At 59.6% G+C, this 14,396-nt stretch overlaps 5 protein-coding genes and 1 pseudogene across 5 annotated transcripts; 3 read left to right on the top strand and 3 right to left on the bottom strand.

Annotated features, from left to right (window-relative positions):
* The window catches only part of ACA1_189350, a 3,285-nt pseudogene extending 1,145 nt beyond the window's left edge, over positions 1-2,140 (bottom strand).
* A 116-nt stretch (positions 2,141-2,256) lies between these two features.
* ACA1_189340 (Dyptype peroxidase superfamily protein) lies at positions 2,257-4,330 on the top strand (the record flags this gene model as incomplete). The annotated part of the gene is made up of 10 exons (XM_004333245.1): positions 2,257-2,279; positions 2,416-2,537; positions 2,672-2,821; positions 3,018-3,090; positions 3,181-3,292; positions 3,403-3,512; positions 3,607-3,694; positions 3,772-3,907; positions 3,995-4,065; positions 4,151-4,330. The coding sequence occupies 10 exons, from the start codon at positions 2,257-2,259 to the stop codon at positions 4,328-4,330; spliced, it is 1,065 nt and encodes a 354-aa protein (XP_004333293.1).
* Positions 4,331-4,520: 190 nt separating this feature from the next.
* ACA1_189330 (uncharacterized protein) lies at positions 4,521-5,811 on the top strand (the record flags this gene model as incomplete). The annotated part of the gene is made up of 6 exons (XM_004333244.1): positions 4,521-4,696; positions 4,802-4,861; positions 4,952-5,018; positions 5,156-5,251; positions 5,380-5,514; positions 5,683-5,811. The coding sequence occupies 6 exons, from the start codon at positions 4,521-4,523 to the stop codon at positions 5,809-5,811; spliced, it is 663 nt and encodes a 220-aa protein (XP_004333292.1).
* Positions 5,812-6,581: 770 nt separating this feature from the next.
* ACA1_189320 (transporter, major facilitator subfamily protein) lies at positions 6,582-8,419 on the top strand (the record flags this gene model as incomplete). Its single annotated transcript, XM_004333243.1, has 8 exons — positions 6,582-6,816; positions 6,882-7,005; positions 7,075-7,163; positions 7,258-7,562; positions 7,628-7,751; positions 7,825-7,917; positions 7,997-8,084; positions 8,170-8,419. The coding sequence occupies 8 exons, from the start codon at positions 6,582-6,584 to the stop codon at positions 8,417-8,419; spliced, it is 1,308 nt and encodes a 435-aa protein (XP_004333291.1).
* A 413-nt stretch (positions 8,420-8,832) lies between these two features.
* ACA1_189310 (uncharacterized protein) lies at positions 8,833-12,928 on the bottom strand (the record flags this gene model as incomplete). Its single annotated transcript, XM_004333242.1, has 12 exons — positions 8,833-9,175; positions 9,264-9,357; positions 9,459-9,761; positions 9,833-9,974; positions 10,064-10,591; positions 10,681-10,812; positions 10,920-11,488; positions 11,580-11,880; positions 11,967-12,083; positions 12,188-12,298; positions 12,394-12,512; positions 12,727-12,928. 12 exons carry the CDS (start codon positions 12,926-12,928, stop codon positions 8,833-8,835), a joined length of 2,961 nt encoding a protein of 986 aa, XP_004333290.1.
* Positions 12,929-13,437: 509 nt separating this feature from the next.
* ACA1_189300 (uncharacterized protein) lies at positions 13,438-14,244 on the bottom strand (the record flags this gene model as incomplete). Its single annotated transcript, XM_004333241.1, has 2 exons — positions 13,438-13,785; positions 13,873-14,244. 2 exons carry the CDS (start codon positions 14,242-14,244, stop codon positions 13,438-13,440), a joined length of 720 nt encoding a protein of 239 aa, XP_004333289.1.
* Positions 14,245-14,396: the final 152 nt, after the last annotated feature.

The following is a 14,396-nucleotide window of genomic DNA, read 5'->3' as shown; positions in this document are numbered from 1 at the left end:
ACGCCTAGGCCCGTGTATTGAATAATACAAATCAGATATGTTAAAGGAAGTGAGCACATATGGCCCAGCGCCGGCGGCGTTGTGTGGGCTTCCTTCCACCCAGTCTGGGGGCGAATAGGTCAGAGACTAGGCCGACGCCAGCTTGGCGTCGGCGTCGTGCGTTCCACTTTTTGGGCACTTGGAGTCGTGCGACGTCGCAAAGCAACACGACCAGTGCTGTGCGAAACACAAGTGTGCGTGAGAATTACACGAGTCTTGAGAATCAGCAAAAGCAGGGCCGGCGAGACATTTGGTACCTTGAGGCCGATCGACGTCTTCAACCCGAGGCCGCACTGAACGAACAGGAACAGTGAGACCGAGAGAGTGGTGGGGAAGAGAAGACGATTCTAAAGAAGGATCGAGCCAGCACCTTGATGTAGCTACAGTCTTCGAAGGAGCTGTGCCATTCGCCCACATGGGCGCAATCTTCGGTCGGGTTGAGCGAGAAGAGGAACCTGGTCCCGCCTGTTGTTGTGCGTCGTGTCGTGTCGTTGGTCGTGTCGTGTCGTTGGTCGTGTCGTGTCGTGTCGTGTCGTTGGTCGTGTCGTGTCGTTGGTCGTGTCGTGTCGTTGGTCGTGTCGTGTCGTGTCGTGTGTGAGCGAGAGAACAGGCTACAATAGTTGATAATGGCTGCAGCGTACATTTGCAGCATGGAACCCGCTCCTCCCCGCCTTGCGGGAGAGGTCTGCGTGTGGGCGTGAACCCACAATGATTGCTCTGCGGCAATCGGGTGCGCAAGATTCCTGTACGAGCGTCCGCGTGGAGAAGAAGAGTTAAACATCATCATGTCATCGTCGCCGTGCGCGCATGCGGTGGCGTGCGCACCTTTGGCTGGCAGCATGTAGGTGCCCGACAGGGTGAGCTCGTTCAGAATCGGGGTCGTGGACATCAGCTTCCACAGGACCTACCGCCCCAGAAACCCTGTCTCGCGGCGCACGCAGTGCTGTCAGCCAGCAGACGCGAGGGAAGAAAAAGAAAAAGAAAGGCAAAAGGCGAGCGCAAGTGTGTACCGATGGGCCACGCCCGCAGGATTGCCTTCTTGACATTCTTCCAGTAGGCGCCGCTCGTGACACGGAAGTTGACCGAGACCGAGTAGCCGAACGGGCGCATGCCTGGTCGCACGCATCAGCCCAGCGGCGGCGAATCGCGAGAGAAGCGAAAGCGGTGGCGATGGTAGGTGTGCATACCGGTGAGGACGCCCACATAGCCGACCCAGGTGGTGGCCACGTACTGGGAGCGGCCGCCCTTGACAAAGTCGACTTCGATGGTGAGCGGCTTCAGGAACTCCATGCCCCAGTCCATCGTGCGGATGTGCTGCGGCGTCGAGTCCTGCACACACCGCACACGCACACGCACACACACACACACACACACACATACCGCACGTGTTACCATCATTGACATGGCCTGCCGTGCGTTCATCGAGAGTTTAGGGACCACCTGGGTCGGGTCTTGCGGCACGACGATGGACGTGCAGGCAGCCGACGCCTCGTACACGAGCTGCAACAGCACCAGCTGACCCAACGGCAACCCTGCAGGCCCAGACCAACGGCCGTCGGTCAGTGGGCGCGGCCCAGAGCAGTGTTGGGAGCGGGGAGGCACGTACCGGAGGCCTTGGCGATTCCGGCCAGCTCCCGGCCGTAGAAGACCACCCCAGCGTGCGCCGCGCCGGCCAGGAAGGCGCCCACCACCTTCTCGCCGAACGTCGCCTTCTTCTTCCCCACCATCTGCTCATCATTTCGCTGGTATCAGAGCTTTGTTTGTTCTTGTTTTTTATTTTTATTTTTATTTTTATTAAAAATTATTATACCATAAAAAAAGCCAAAACTCAAGAATAAAGAGAGGGGCGCACCCGAGCCAGCTCAGAGCGGATGTGCTGGGCGACGGCGAGGAGGTCGGGAGCGTGGAAGGCCACCACCTCACTCCAGCGCTCCTCGGGGGGTAGGTCCAGGTCCACCACCCACCTCTTCACGCCCGTGGTTCCCTCCACGGTGACCTGCGGCTGCACCACCACCTCCTCTTCCTCTTCCTCCTCCGCCTCGCTCCCAGTCTGGCTCGCGTACCCACCATCCTCGCCCACCAGCTCCTTCCCTTTGTCCATCTTCACCACAAACAATAATTTTTGTCTTTTCTCTTGTTGAATACTTGAAATACCTGAGACTATTTTATAAAGCGTCGCCGTGTGATTGGTCGGACCGGTTTTAGCTGCAGGAGCAGATGAGGCCGGATCAGAAGTTTCCGTGTGGCTGGCGTCCTCCGATCCTTTTCTCTCCGGCTTACGGCCGAGACGTTTTAGTTTGTCGTTTGTCTCGTCCGGTTCACACATCACAGCAGACGGTAACGAATCTATACAATGGTCTCCTCCCTCCGGTGTAGTTATTTGTTGGCCGTCGTCGTCGCGGCCGTGCTGTTCGGTGTCTGCTCGGCCCAGAGCCAGCAGTACCACCCCCAGCCCAACGTCCTCACCGGACTCAACCACCAGGCCGTCGGCGCCACCAGTTCGTCGTCCTCCCCCGCTCACGCCCTTCCTTTCTTCTTCTTCATCTTCCGGGTCCCTCGAAATCAGTTTTCTAACGCTCTTCGTTTCACCTCCATCTTCATCTTCATCTTCCACATTTTCTTTGATGTTTAGTTTACTTGAGGCCCGAGGTTTGGGTGAACGCCAGCATGGCCCAGTACGCGCAGCAGATCGCGGCCCAGTTCCCCGAGATCGTGCTGAGCATCAACAGCCAGGTCAACGGCACCGGCCTCGTCGGAGGCATCGCCTTCTCCGCCTACACCTGTATGAGCCCTCCCCCCCCCGCGGCTTTCTCTTCGCGTTCGTTCTTTTTTCACTTTCTTCTTTCATTTGCGGGGCGCATTCCATTCATTCCTCATGGTCGTTGCCTACCACGCGTGCTTGTACGACGCGTCGTGTGTGGTCATCGCTGACCCACTTCTCTTTTGTCGTCGTCGTCGTCGTGCGAACTCATTTACAGGGCAGCGCTGGGGTCAGTTCCTGCCCATGCCCAAGGGTCTCTTCGACTTCCCCGGCTACACTGGTCCCGATGGGTAAGGGTGTCATGCCATTGCAGTGTTGGTAGAATGAAAACTGGCGTTGTTGACACGACACGACATGGCGTGGCGTGGGGTTGTGTCTAGTTGGCCCGTGATGCCCCGCACCGGCGGTGAGCTGTTCATTCACGCGAAGGCTTCGCGCCGTGACGTGCTCTACGCTCTCGTGACCACCTTCGTCGACTACCTCGGCGATGCTGTACGGACTGTCTACTTCGCCTCTGCTCTCTGAGGCCGTGGGATCGTCAAGCAACCCGCTGTCTTGTTGCAAACCATCGTCTACGTGTGTGTGTGTGTGTGTGAATGCAGATCGTGGACCACATCGACGTGATTGAGGCCTGGCAGAACGTGCTCGACGGTGAGAACCGTGACTTGACGGGCTACGTCGACGGCAGCGTCAACTGCCCTCCCGACCAGAAGTACGACGATCAACCCTCGCCTCACACCCCTTTTTATTGTATTATCGTTTTTATGTCCGAGAAACTCAACTTTGCCGCGCCTCTCGCCCCCCAGGGTGCCCCAGGGCCTCATCGGCGCCGAGGACAAGTACCACACCAACGGCTCGTTCGCTATCGCCCAGCGTTGGGTCCACAACCTCAAGGTGAGCGGCCCGTGTGGTTTCGAAGTGATTGTGTTCGCAACGAACTAAAATGGCGCGCGGCGTGGTGGCGATTGCAGGCTTTCCTTGCGATGAACGGCACCTTGCAGAACGACGTGTTCGGTCGCACCAAGAAGGAGTCGAACGAGCTCCCCAACCCGCCCCTCACCTCGCACATGGTGCGCGTCAGGCAGTCCAACTTCGGCTACTTCCTCGGTACTCCTCCCTTGCAAGCCCTGCCCCCCCTCACGCGCCAGACCACAGCGAGTGGGGCCTTCTGACCTTCGCCGCGCTGTTCTCCAGTGCGCCAGGCCATGCCGTGGGGTGACGCCGTGCGCAAGAACGCCGGCCTCTTCTTCATTGCCTACACCAAGGTTCGTTGGTTTGTGTTGGCTCGAGGCCTCAGTTCAGCTGGGCTGGGCGATGACTCATGATTACTGGTGTGGTCTGTGTTTGCAGGATGCCCACAGGCTGGACGCCATGTGTGCCTCGATGGTCGGCCAGGGCACCTTCGCCACGCCTCCCGGTCCCTACGATGCCATCATGAAGTTCTCCGACCCCGTGGCCAACAACTTCTGGTATTTCCCTTCGATGGAGGTCCTCAGCCAGCTCTACTCCCAGGGCACCTGCTGCCATTAAGTGACCACCAGCATCAACACGCTCTTGTTCAACAACAAACCCTTTGTTGTGCGTCGGCTTCATTTTCTTTTATTAATTTATTATTTATTTTTCCTTGACAAAACAAAATGAGAAATTATGAGAAATAGGGATTTAATTTTGCGATTCAAATAAGTTTGATTTTGTGGTTGAGGTGGCCCACAACGAAAGGATGGAGGACCACTTCGAGTCGGTGGAGAAGTTGGTAACGAAACGCCTGAAAAACTTCGATTATATCAAACGGGTGTACCAGGGAAGCGCCCCCTGGATGAACACCGTCTTTCTCACCAAGGAGGACATCTTCCAGTTCTACTCCAAGGAGAAGAAGGACGTAGTGCTCCAGGCAAGGTACCATCCTCAACCCCCCCGCGAACTCGCTTCGTTCTTTGATTAATATTTTTTTATTTCACTCTATTACGTTATTTTTTTATTACGTTATTTTTTTTATTCTAGGGCGGAGCAGTGGTTCTACGTGGGCATCAGCCTCGCCTCTGTGCTCACCCTCCAGTCCGGGTACGTAACTCGCCAACGCTCGCTTTCGTTCTTTTGAATTTTATTTGTTTATTTTTGTCTTCTTCATTCTTTGCGCGTGTGCGAGCGTAGGCCGCCGTACGTCGAAGCGATCTCGACGTTCTGGAACGAGTTCGAGAGCTCCCTCGACTCCAAAGGGGTACTTGCGCCCCTCGCCCTGAAATGTGCGAAGCAGCCGCTGGGCAGGAGTGTGTCTGTGTGTGTGTGGTGGGTGCTAACGCGCGAACACTATCGCTCCGCCGTCGTTGTGTTTGTGGTGTTGTGTCGCATCAACAGAAAATGAAAGATCTGATATCGAGCAGCGGGAAGGACGTGCGGACGGCGGCAACGGGGTCGAGCAACAGCAACGAATACCTCACCACCCCTAACATCGTACACACCGCCACTTTCATCACCTGCTCCCAGCTTTCACTTGCTCTCTCGTCGTCGTAGTCCGCCGGGTGCTTACACGCTGACCTGACCACGTAATCGGTTGGTGATCATACGGACCACACCTGCAGCCCTCCAATCTGGACTATTTCGAGGTGATCTACACGCTCTGCGATTTGCTCGAGCACGTCTACAAGAAGTTCATGGCGGCCGACATCAGCACACAGACGGCCAAGAGCATCATCAAGCTCGACACCCGATTCAAGGTCTGACTCCTCTCTCACACAGTTGCGTCTGGTCGTGCACTGATCTCACGCTCTTTTCATTCGCTCGCTCGCACTCGTTTCGTGTGCGTGTGCGTGTGCGTGTGCGTGTGTGCGTGTGCGTGTGTGCGTGTGTGCGTGTGTGCGTGTGTGCGTGTGCGTGTGCGCCAGCATCATCTGCTGAGCCCAATCAGCAAGGACACAACGGCGGTGGCGGTCAATATGCTGAAGCAGCAGATGAACGCACTCGACTCCATCTTTGCCAGCAGCGGCTGGGAAGAGGGCGCGGCCGACGAGTAACTAAACTCAACCCGACGCCACCGCCAACAATATCGAGCTTGACGCGCTTCTCAAGCATGGCCGTCGCACCAATGCATGTATTTTCTCTCATCCTCTTCCACTTGTGACCAATGGGGAGTGGGCGGTGTGTGCGTGTGCGGTGGTCCGTGGCGTACCCGCGCCTTGCGGCGGAAAAAAAAGAGCCGAGGACTACTCACTGTGAGTGGAGGGTCGACGTGACGTGTTGGGCCACCACAGGCGGAACGGCAGAAGCCCGGTCTGTGGCCGTGTCGACTAACTTACAAGAACAGAAGGCCCAAACGCACGCGTCACTGCCAATCCAGCAAGAGCGAGAAACACAAACACCACACCACACACCAAACTTGAGAGATGCGGACCTCTTTGCTTTCAGCGGATGAGCTCGCCACGCACACACCGGCCCAGGGCATGCCTTCTCCGCTGCTCCCTCCGGAACTTCCCCGGCAAACACCTCCGTTAGAGACTTGGCCACCACCAGAAGAAGTGGAAGACGCCGTCAAAGGCGGCAGTCAAGAGATCAAGCTGCCGTGGGGTATCCTTCTCCTGGTCTACGGAGTGCTCATGAGCGATGCCATCGCCTCGACCGTCATCACACCCTTTGTACCGGGTACATCTGCCCACTCTACAATTGCCCCTGCGCGGAAAACCCCGTCTTCAACAGTTCGCAGGCTCCGATTGGTCGTCTGCATAATTTACTCGCCTCCTAGTGGCGGAACTTGCTGACCCCCGCAACTTGGTTGGTTGGTGGAGACATGTGCAGTAAGCGGTTCGGCATACGCGAAGAGAACGTGGGCATGGCGGCGGGTGCGCTCATCGGCGCCTACAACCTGGCGTCGTTCGTGTCGTCCTTCATGCTGGGCCACCTGGCCGACAAGTACGGGCGCAAGCTGATCGTGCTGGGCGGCCTGCTCTCGGGCGCAGTCGGCACCATCCTCTTCGGCTTCTCGCCCAACTTCGCCCTCGCCTTCGCCTCTCGGCTCCTCGCCGGTGCGCTGTCTCTCTCTAAACCCAATGCGTTGTCAATGTCCCATCACTCAACGCACACTGAACAGGATTCTTCAACGCCAACATCGCCGTCACAAGAGCTGTGTGTGCGGATGTTACGGAGGGTCAGGCCCGTATCCTCGCCTTCGCCTACACCGCGGCCTGCTTCAACCTCTCCCGAAGTCTGTCCAGGTGCTTGCCCCGTTCTTTAAAATCACAGCTCTCTTCGTTCGATTCTCACCCCATGCACCTCCCTTGCAGTGGCATTGGCGGAGCGTTCACCATCATCGACTTCTCGGGTGTGCCCATGCTGGCCGACAACCCATTCCTCTTCCCCTGTCTTGTCGGAGGTAAACCTTGGCCTTCACAACCGTTTACGCGTTCACTTTCGTCAGCGTTCGTGAGTTCTTCATGAATGTGAGACTCACCAACTCTCGGTGTTAGGCGCGTTCAACTTCGTCTCGCTGTTGACGGTGATTTTCTTCCTGCCCGAGACCAGCAAGAGAGTGCAGGAGCACCAGCAGGGCAAGAGCAAGCAGTCCCTGCGCGAGGGCCTCAAGTCCTTCAAGGACTGGCTCATGACCAAGCTCATCTTCACCTACAGCATCGGCTCCTTTTGCAACGGCGGCCTGCTCGTCGCCATGGTCCTCTTCTACTCGCTCCAGGTCGAGCATAGAGGTCTGGGCTTCGACCCGCTGCTCAACGGGCTGGCCTTCGCTCTCTTCTCCACCACCGGCTTCTTCTTTCAGGTGAGAGCTACCACTAGCGCGCTTGGTATTGCATTGCGCACTTACACGCGAGGCACGCGTCGCAGATCTTTGCCTTCGAGCGGATGCTGAGGTGGCTCGGCGTTGTCAACCTGTACCTGCTCAGCTCACTTCTGCTGTGCCTGGGAGTCTTGCTTCTCCCCTGTGTCACCTTCATCTACTGGGGCCTGGGTACTTACCCTTACCTGTTTGCTTTTGCGTTTCTCTTTGCCTTTGCCATTTTCTTACGTGAACGACGGTGCAGGCGTGAGTACGGTGTCAACGGTGCTGGTGTGGATCGCGCTGGCGGTGATCGTTTGCTGCTTGCTCGCCACGGGCTTCATGTGCTTCCTCTCCAGTACGCCCACGCCACCTCCCCTCCACCACGAATGAAGAGTGTACTTGAAGCTGACCCCTATCGCCACTCACTTTCCCAGCCTTGGGCGCCATGGTGAGCAACGCCTGCGAGGACAGCATCCAGGGGCTTACCATGGGCATGAACCAGAGCGTCTCCTCCCTCCTTCGGTGCGTCGAGTTCCATTCTCTACCACACCACCACCTATATGCCATGTCCAGCGACTCACCAGCAGTTTGTGGGGGGGGGTGACAGGGCGCTGGGTCCGTTCGTGGTGGGAATGGTGTTCTCGGCGGGCGTGGCGATCAAGTTCCCCTTCTTCGGCTTCTGGATCCTGGGCGTGCTCTACTTCTGCTGCTTCCTCTTCCTGTTTTGGCTGAGCCCGCTCGAGCGGTTCCGCGTGGGCGACACGTCCGCGGCCCTGGCCGACCTCAAGTCCAAGGCCGCGCAGGGCGAGGCCGAGAACCGGCCACTCCTCAAGACCGTCACCTCCGGCGAACGATGACCACCACCCACTCCCTATTATTGGGTCATTTTAATTCATAATTTTAATGCTGCAGCAGTAGTGGACGGCGACACAATGGAACGGACGGAAGGTGGGGGATAGATTATTGGGGGGGTGGTCGAGTCGGGGCGAGAAGGGGTGACGCCCGAGCACGATGCGGTCGATCGACGCTAGGACGCTTGCTCCTCGGTCCGATGATGATGTCAAAATTTGGGTGTTGGGTAGAATTTGGGGCCTTACGGACCCGTTCCATTGCGCCGCCGCTGGCCGGGCAACGGCACCGGTGCTGTTCTGTAACTGGTGACCAAAAGAGGCTCCACGTCAGCAACATAAAAAAAAATATAAATATAAATAGGGAGTGTGGAAGGGTGGGCTTTACCTGAGTGGTTTGGGGGGGTGGGGGGCGGAAAGGTTTAGTGTGCGCCGCCCCTGCCTCGGCGAGCTCCGCGCAAGACGCGACGGCCGCCGGGGGCAGCGGCGGGCGCGGCGCCAAGAGAGAAGGCGCCGCCAGCGGCCGGGGCGGGCGCGGCGCCAAAGGACGCCGAGGGAGCGCCGCCGAAGGTGGGGAACGGGGAGGCAGCGGCAGCAGAGGGCTGAGCCCCGAATGCGCCGCCCCCGAAGCTCGTGGGTGCCGCCGGCTGCGCGCCGAAAGGTGTGGTCGCGAAGGTGCCGCTCGAGGCCAGGCTGCTGCCAGTGTCGCCAAACGCTCCGGCGCTGCCGAACGTGCTCGTGGCTCCGGTGCTCGCTCCGAACGGGCTGCTGCACCGCCAACAAGAACACGAACACGAACAAACACGGGTGAGAAAAGGTCGGAAAGCAAAGGGGGGGGGAAGAGGGAACGCACCTGAAGGGCGCAGAGGCGCCGAAGGTCGATGTCGGCGCGGCGGCCTGAGGAGCGCCAAACACCGAGGCAGCAGGGCTGAACGCGCTCTCGCCACCTGAGAAGAAGAAGAAGAAGAGTAAAGAGGTCATGGGTGAGCGACTGCTTGCCAGTGGCGCGGTGAAGGAGATGGAAGAGGCGTACCACTACTGGGCGCACCAAAGCCGCCGAATGAAGTGGAGGTGGAGGGAGCGGTGAACGCCGAGGACGTGGCGGCGGGGAAGGCCGGCGTCGATGCGGTCGAACCAAAGGGGAACGAGCCCGAGGCTGTGAGCGACGGGGCGGGCGCAGAGGCGGGCGCCGATCCGCCGAACATGAACATGCCCGACGAAGGAGCAGACGTGGCAGGCAGCGAGGGCGTCTCGGCCGGCGCCCCAAACGAAAAGATCGACGACGCGGCGGGCGTGCTGCTTGGCGCCGCAAACGTGCTACCACCAAACGGAGCGCTCGCGGCGGTGGAGGCTGAGAAAGGGAGCGTTAGGCATCACACACACCACACACGGTGGGAGCAAGAAGGTTCCGTCGATACGTACCGCTGGGCTCGGCCGAGTCGGCCATGGTGTCTTCCTCCTCTTTCTTGGCGGGGGCTCCGAAAGCGCTGCCGCCGAAGCCAAAGTTGAACGGGGCGCTCGCGGGCGCAGCAGTCTCCTTCTGCTTGGGAGGCTCCTCCTTGGCCTGCGACACAAGGAAACGTGTTAACCAAAGGAAGGTGGCCGCCCCCCTGCGAAGAAGTGGTGGGTGGCGAGGACCCTCGAGAGTGGTACCTTGTCCTGGTCGGTCGAGCCAAACATGAAAGGCTTCTGCATTCCAGTCGACGACGAGGGGGCGAAGAGCGATGTGGCGGCGGCCGAAGTGGCCGATGACTCGGTCGAGGCGGACAGCGACAGCGACGTGGAGGGCGTTGAAGAGGTGAGCGAGAAGGTGGAAGTGCCAAAAGAGGGCGTGCTGCCGCTGCCGAAGTCACTCTTGAAGTCGCTCTTGAAGCCGCCGAACAGGTCGGTGGCGGGCTTGGCCTCCTCCTTGGGCTTCTCTGCCGAGAACGCCAGCGCGGGCTTCTCCTCAGCGACGGGCGCCGGCTCCTTCGTTTCCTTCTCCTTCGGCTTGCTGGTATCCGCCGAGAATCCGAACGTGAAGGGCGAGGCGAGCGTCGGCGCCGCAGTGGTTTCCTTGTCCTTGACAGCGACGACCGTCTCCTTGAGGACCGGGCTGGCCTCCGGCTTGGGCGACTCCGGCTTGGTGGCCGCGTCAGCGCTCACCGGCAAGAAGGAACCGAACGAAGTGGCCGGCGCCGGCTGGGCGTTTTGGGTACAAAAAGAATACGAGAGTCAGACGTGAACACAACACTTCGCAGCTGGGATTGTTCTGGGGGTGTCGAGAGTACCTTTTCTTCCTCCTTTTTGGCCGCTTCCGCAACGGGGGCGGCAGCCTTGGGCGCAGGCCGGGGCACCATGCAGACACCGCAGCTGGTCGCCGACTCGGGGTTCGACTCGGTGCAGCAGGCGCACTCCCAGCCCTGGTGGAACGTGAACAACGTTTGTTTACAACAGCCGTGTAAATCAACCAAATCAATGCGGGCCGGCCAAGTAAAGCGGAGCGCAACAACAACAGCGGAGTACGTACGTCCTTCTTGGCCGCAACAGGCACGGAGAAGCCTCCGAAGGAGACGGCGGCGGGCGCAGATTCGACGGCGGCGGCGGTTGAGGGATGCGGCGCAATGAAGGAGGAGAAGGTGTCGGACAGAACAGAGGTGCCCTCCGTCTTGCCGAAGCTGAACCCGCTAAAGTCGGTCTTCGGTGCGGCGGCCTCGTCCTTCTTGCTGTCCTTCGCTGGCATGGCGAAGCCTCCGAAGTCGACGCTGCCAGCGCTGGCGGACTCGGCAGCGGGAGCGGAGGAGGCGCCCATGGCAAAGAAGGAGGTCGAGGGCGCCGACGAGGCCGACGTCGACGGCATACCAAACGACGGGAGGGACGCGAACGGCGCCGGCTCCTTCTTCTCCTCGGTGGCGGCGGCGGCGGCGGCTTCGCCCTCGTCCTTGCCCTTCAGCGCCAGGCCCACGGGCCTGGGGGACTCCTGCTCCTTCCTCTTCCGCTTGGTGAGCGTTTGCTCCTCCTCCTCCTCCTCTTCGTCCTCCTTCGCCTTGCCGTTCACGACGGTCGTCGCCTTGTAGCTGAAGATCGACTCCGAAGCAACTGCGCACAAGTGTAGTGTTAGATAAATAAGTTGGTCGATCACAATCACGTGATTGGCGCACAGAGCGACCGCTACGATTTAAAAACGTACCAATGGGCGAAATGAAGGAGGGGGCAGAGTGCTCGGAATCGCTCGGCAGAGCTGATGAGGGCCTCTTGTCGGTGCGCGAGGGCTTGGGAAGCCCGAACGAGGTCGAGGATTCCTCGCGCTCTCGCCCGCGCAGCTGCTCGTCTTGGGTCGTCGTCCTCCCCTCCTCCCCGTACGTCTCCTCCTCCTCCTCCTCCTCGTGTTCGCGCTCATAGTAATCGTCGTGAAGCGCCGTCTTTGCTTTGTGCGGAACACGCGCGAAACTGTCCTCGTCCAGCCTCTGGCGCTTGGCGATGGGTGGGGGCTGCACACAAGAGAGAAAGTAGAACGGAGAGTCGTTAAGGTCTTTCTTTGACAACACACAGCACAGAGGTGATCGCGCGCGCGCACCTTAACAGAGGGCCTCCTTCCGTGTCCATTCTCGGCATCCCGAGACGACGACGGCGTCTCCAAGTGGCGCTTGCCCAGCGTCTTCTGCATGGAGCGGGCGTCCGTCAACCTGTCGCTCTGTGTCGTACAACCAACAACAACAACGGCAACAACATGTGAGCGTCGAGGCCACGGCGGTGGAGGAGGAGAGACGAAGCGAGCAAAGTCGAGTCGCAACGCACCGGCAGAGGAGAAGGGATCTTGCCCAGGGTGGCCAGAATCCGGTGTGCCGTTGCGGAGGTGGTGTCGGCAGCACCTGGCATCTCACGGCTCCCCGCGGGAGTCTTGCGCACCTGCCGGCGGCAGAGAGAGAGAGAGAACGTAAGAACGCGGCAACGAGAAAGAGAGAGAAAGAGAAAGAGATGAAAAAAGAGAAGGCAGACCCTACCGAGACGTGGCGACGCCCGGCAAGGGTGCTGGGGGTTGCGCGAGGGGTCGCCCCGATCTTCGATACGGACGGGGTGCGAGCGTGGGACTTGATGGCTCCGACGGGGCTCCATTGTTTCTCTGCGTGGAGAGTACAAGAAGGCCACATTTTAGAGTCGGTTGCTCATCAAATTGGAATCAAGCAATGCGACGTGTGGGTTTTGGGGGGGGGTACTGGCGGGAGAGGGCGCGGGGTAGGGAGCAAGTGAAGGTGTGTAGGTGCCCACGGGGGCGGCGCGGCGGGGGAGGGCAGGAGGGGGGAAGGGCGTTCCCCGACGCATGGGCCGGCTGGCACCATTCGCGCCATTCGTGGCTCCATTGCCTGTCGCGGGGCGATAGGGTCGCGATGCAGGGGTGGCGAACGAGCCAGCAGGGTAGCGCGAGGATGGAATGGGCTCACCGGTGAAGATTCTGGAGATCTCATCCAGGCTGTATCCGCGTCGCTTGAGCTCAGCCAGGCTCATCTGGCTCAACGGCTCCTCGCCCTCCTCATCCATTTCTTGTTCCTCCTCGCTGCCCTCTTCATCAGGTGGAGAGGCGGCAATTCGGCGGCGCTTTGTGGATCTCTCCGGGAGGGGCGGGGAGGGAGATTGAGATGTAGAAGTGGCAGGAGTGGCTGCCAGGGCAGGAGGAGCAGAGCCCGAGGTGGCTACGCCATAGGATGGAAAGAGGAAGTTGTTGATGAGGCGCTTGAAGCTACTGATAATGCCTTCGTTTTGCTCTCCATCTCCATTTTCCTCTCGCTCACGAGTATCTCTGGAGCGCTTGGTAGCCATTTTGTATGAGTTGTGTGATGAATTGTTTGATGACCTCAAGATGCGAGCCTCCACGGAGCCGATGATCGTACGATCGAGTCGCGCCAAAAAGAGGCTCTCGAAGACTCCGTTAGAGAACAAGAAAAGAAAAGGCACCAAAGAAAATGTTTTTTTTTTTTTTTTTTTTTGCTGGAGAAGGCAAGACAGATCACGAAGAAGAGGAGGAAGAGGGCGGGAGAGGGGAGATGAGATCAGATGTAGGGAGCGCCATAGGGCAGGGAGGAGAAGGAAGGGGTGGCGGGCTGGAGCGGCGGCGGGGCGGAGAGGAGAGAGTTGGCGGTGTGGAGGAGCAGCTTGGCGTTGATGGCCAGCGGGTGGTGGGGCTGGGCGGCCAGCAGGGCGTTGAGGTGGTGGATCGTGTGGTGCAGGATGTGCTGCGAGTGGGCCGCGATCGTGGTGTCCATCGGGTGGAAGTGGAGCAGCAGGTGCGAGAGCCAGTCGAGCTTGAGCGGCGTGTCGTGCTGCAGGTCGAGCGCAACGCGGTGGATGAGCGACGCCGTGACGATCTGCGACAGCCCGTGGCCCGATTCGAAGAAACCCTAGAGCCAGGCCGAAGAAGAGACAGCGGTGAGCCACGAAGAACACAGCTGTGCGCGTGCGTGTGCGTGTGCGTGAAGTGGAGGAACCTGAGGCTCGATCCACTGGAGGAGGTGGCGGACGGCTTCGGCGCCACGCTCGGAGAGGGCACAGGCGAAGGCCTGCTCGTAGGCGTCGCGTTCGAGCAGCTGCAGGAGCTGAGCCTCGGTGACGTGCTGCTCGGGGAGGCCCGAACCGGGCGGCTGCAGGCCGAGCCGCGCGCTCGGCGAGCTCTGGGAGAGCGTCTGGAACAGCTCGGCGTTGCGAGCGGAGAGCTCGCGCAGATCGTTGACCGCATTCGTGAGCGACTGCAGCGTCTCCCTGAGATCGCCGGTCGCCAGCTTGTTCAGGCCGGGCTCGACCGCCTCCTCAATGGTTTGCTGGAGGCCAGGCAGCATAGTGCCGTAGATCTGCTGGAACATGGATTGACAAGATCCCTGGACGACCGTGGTCGTGGCGGCGCTCACAAAGGTCAGCCGCACGTTCTCCGCTTCCATGAAAATATGATAAGCGGGCGGTGACGCCGCACCTGGAACGAGGGAATGATGGTCTCTTGGAACGACGAGCGGAAGCT

This window comes from Acanthamoeba castellanii (genome assembly GCF_000313135.1).
Source record: "Acanthamoeba castellanii str. Neff unplaced genomic scaffold scf7180000084748, whole genome shotgun sequence".
Lineage (NCBI taxonomy): Eukaryota > Discosea > Longamoebia > Acanthamoebidae > Acanthamoeba > Acanthamoeba castellanii.
Note: the sequence above shows the minus strand (reverse complement) of the source record. Positions and strands in the feature narration are given on the sequence as shown.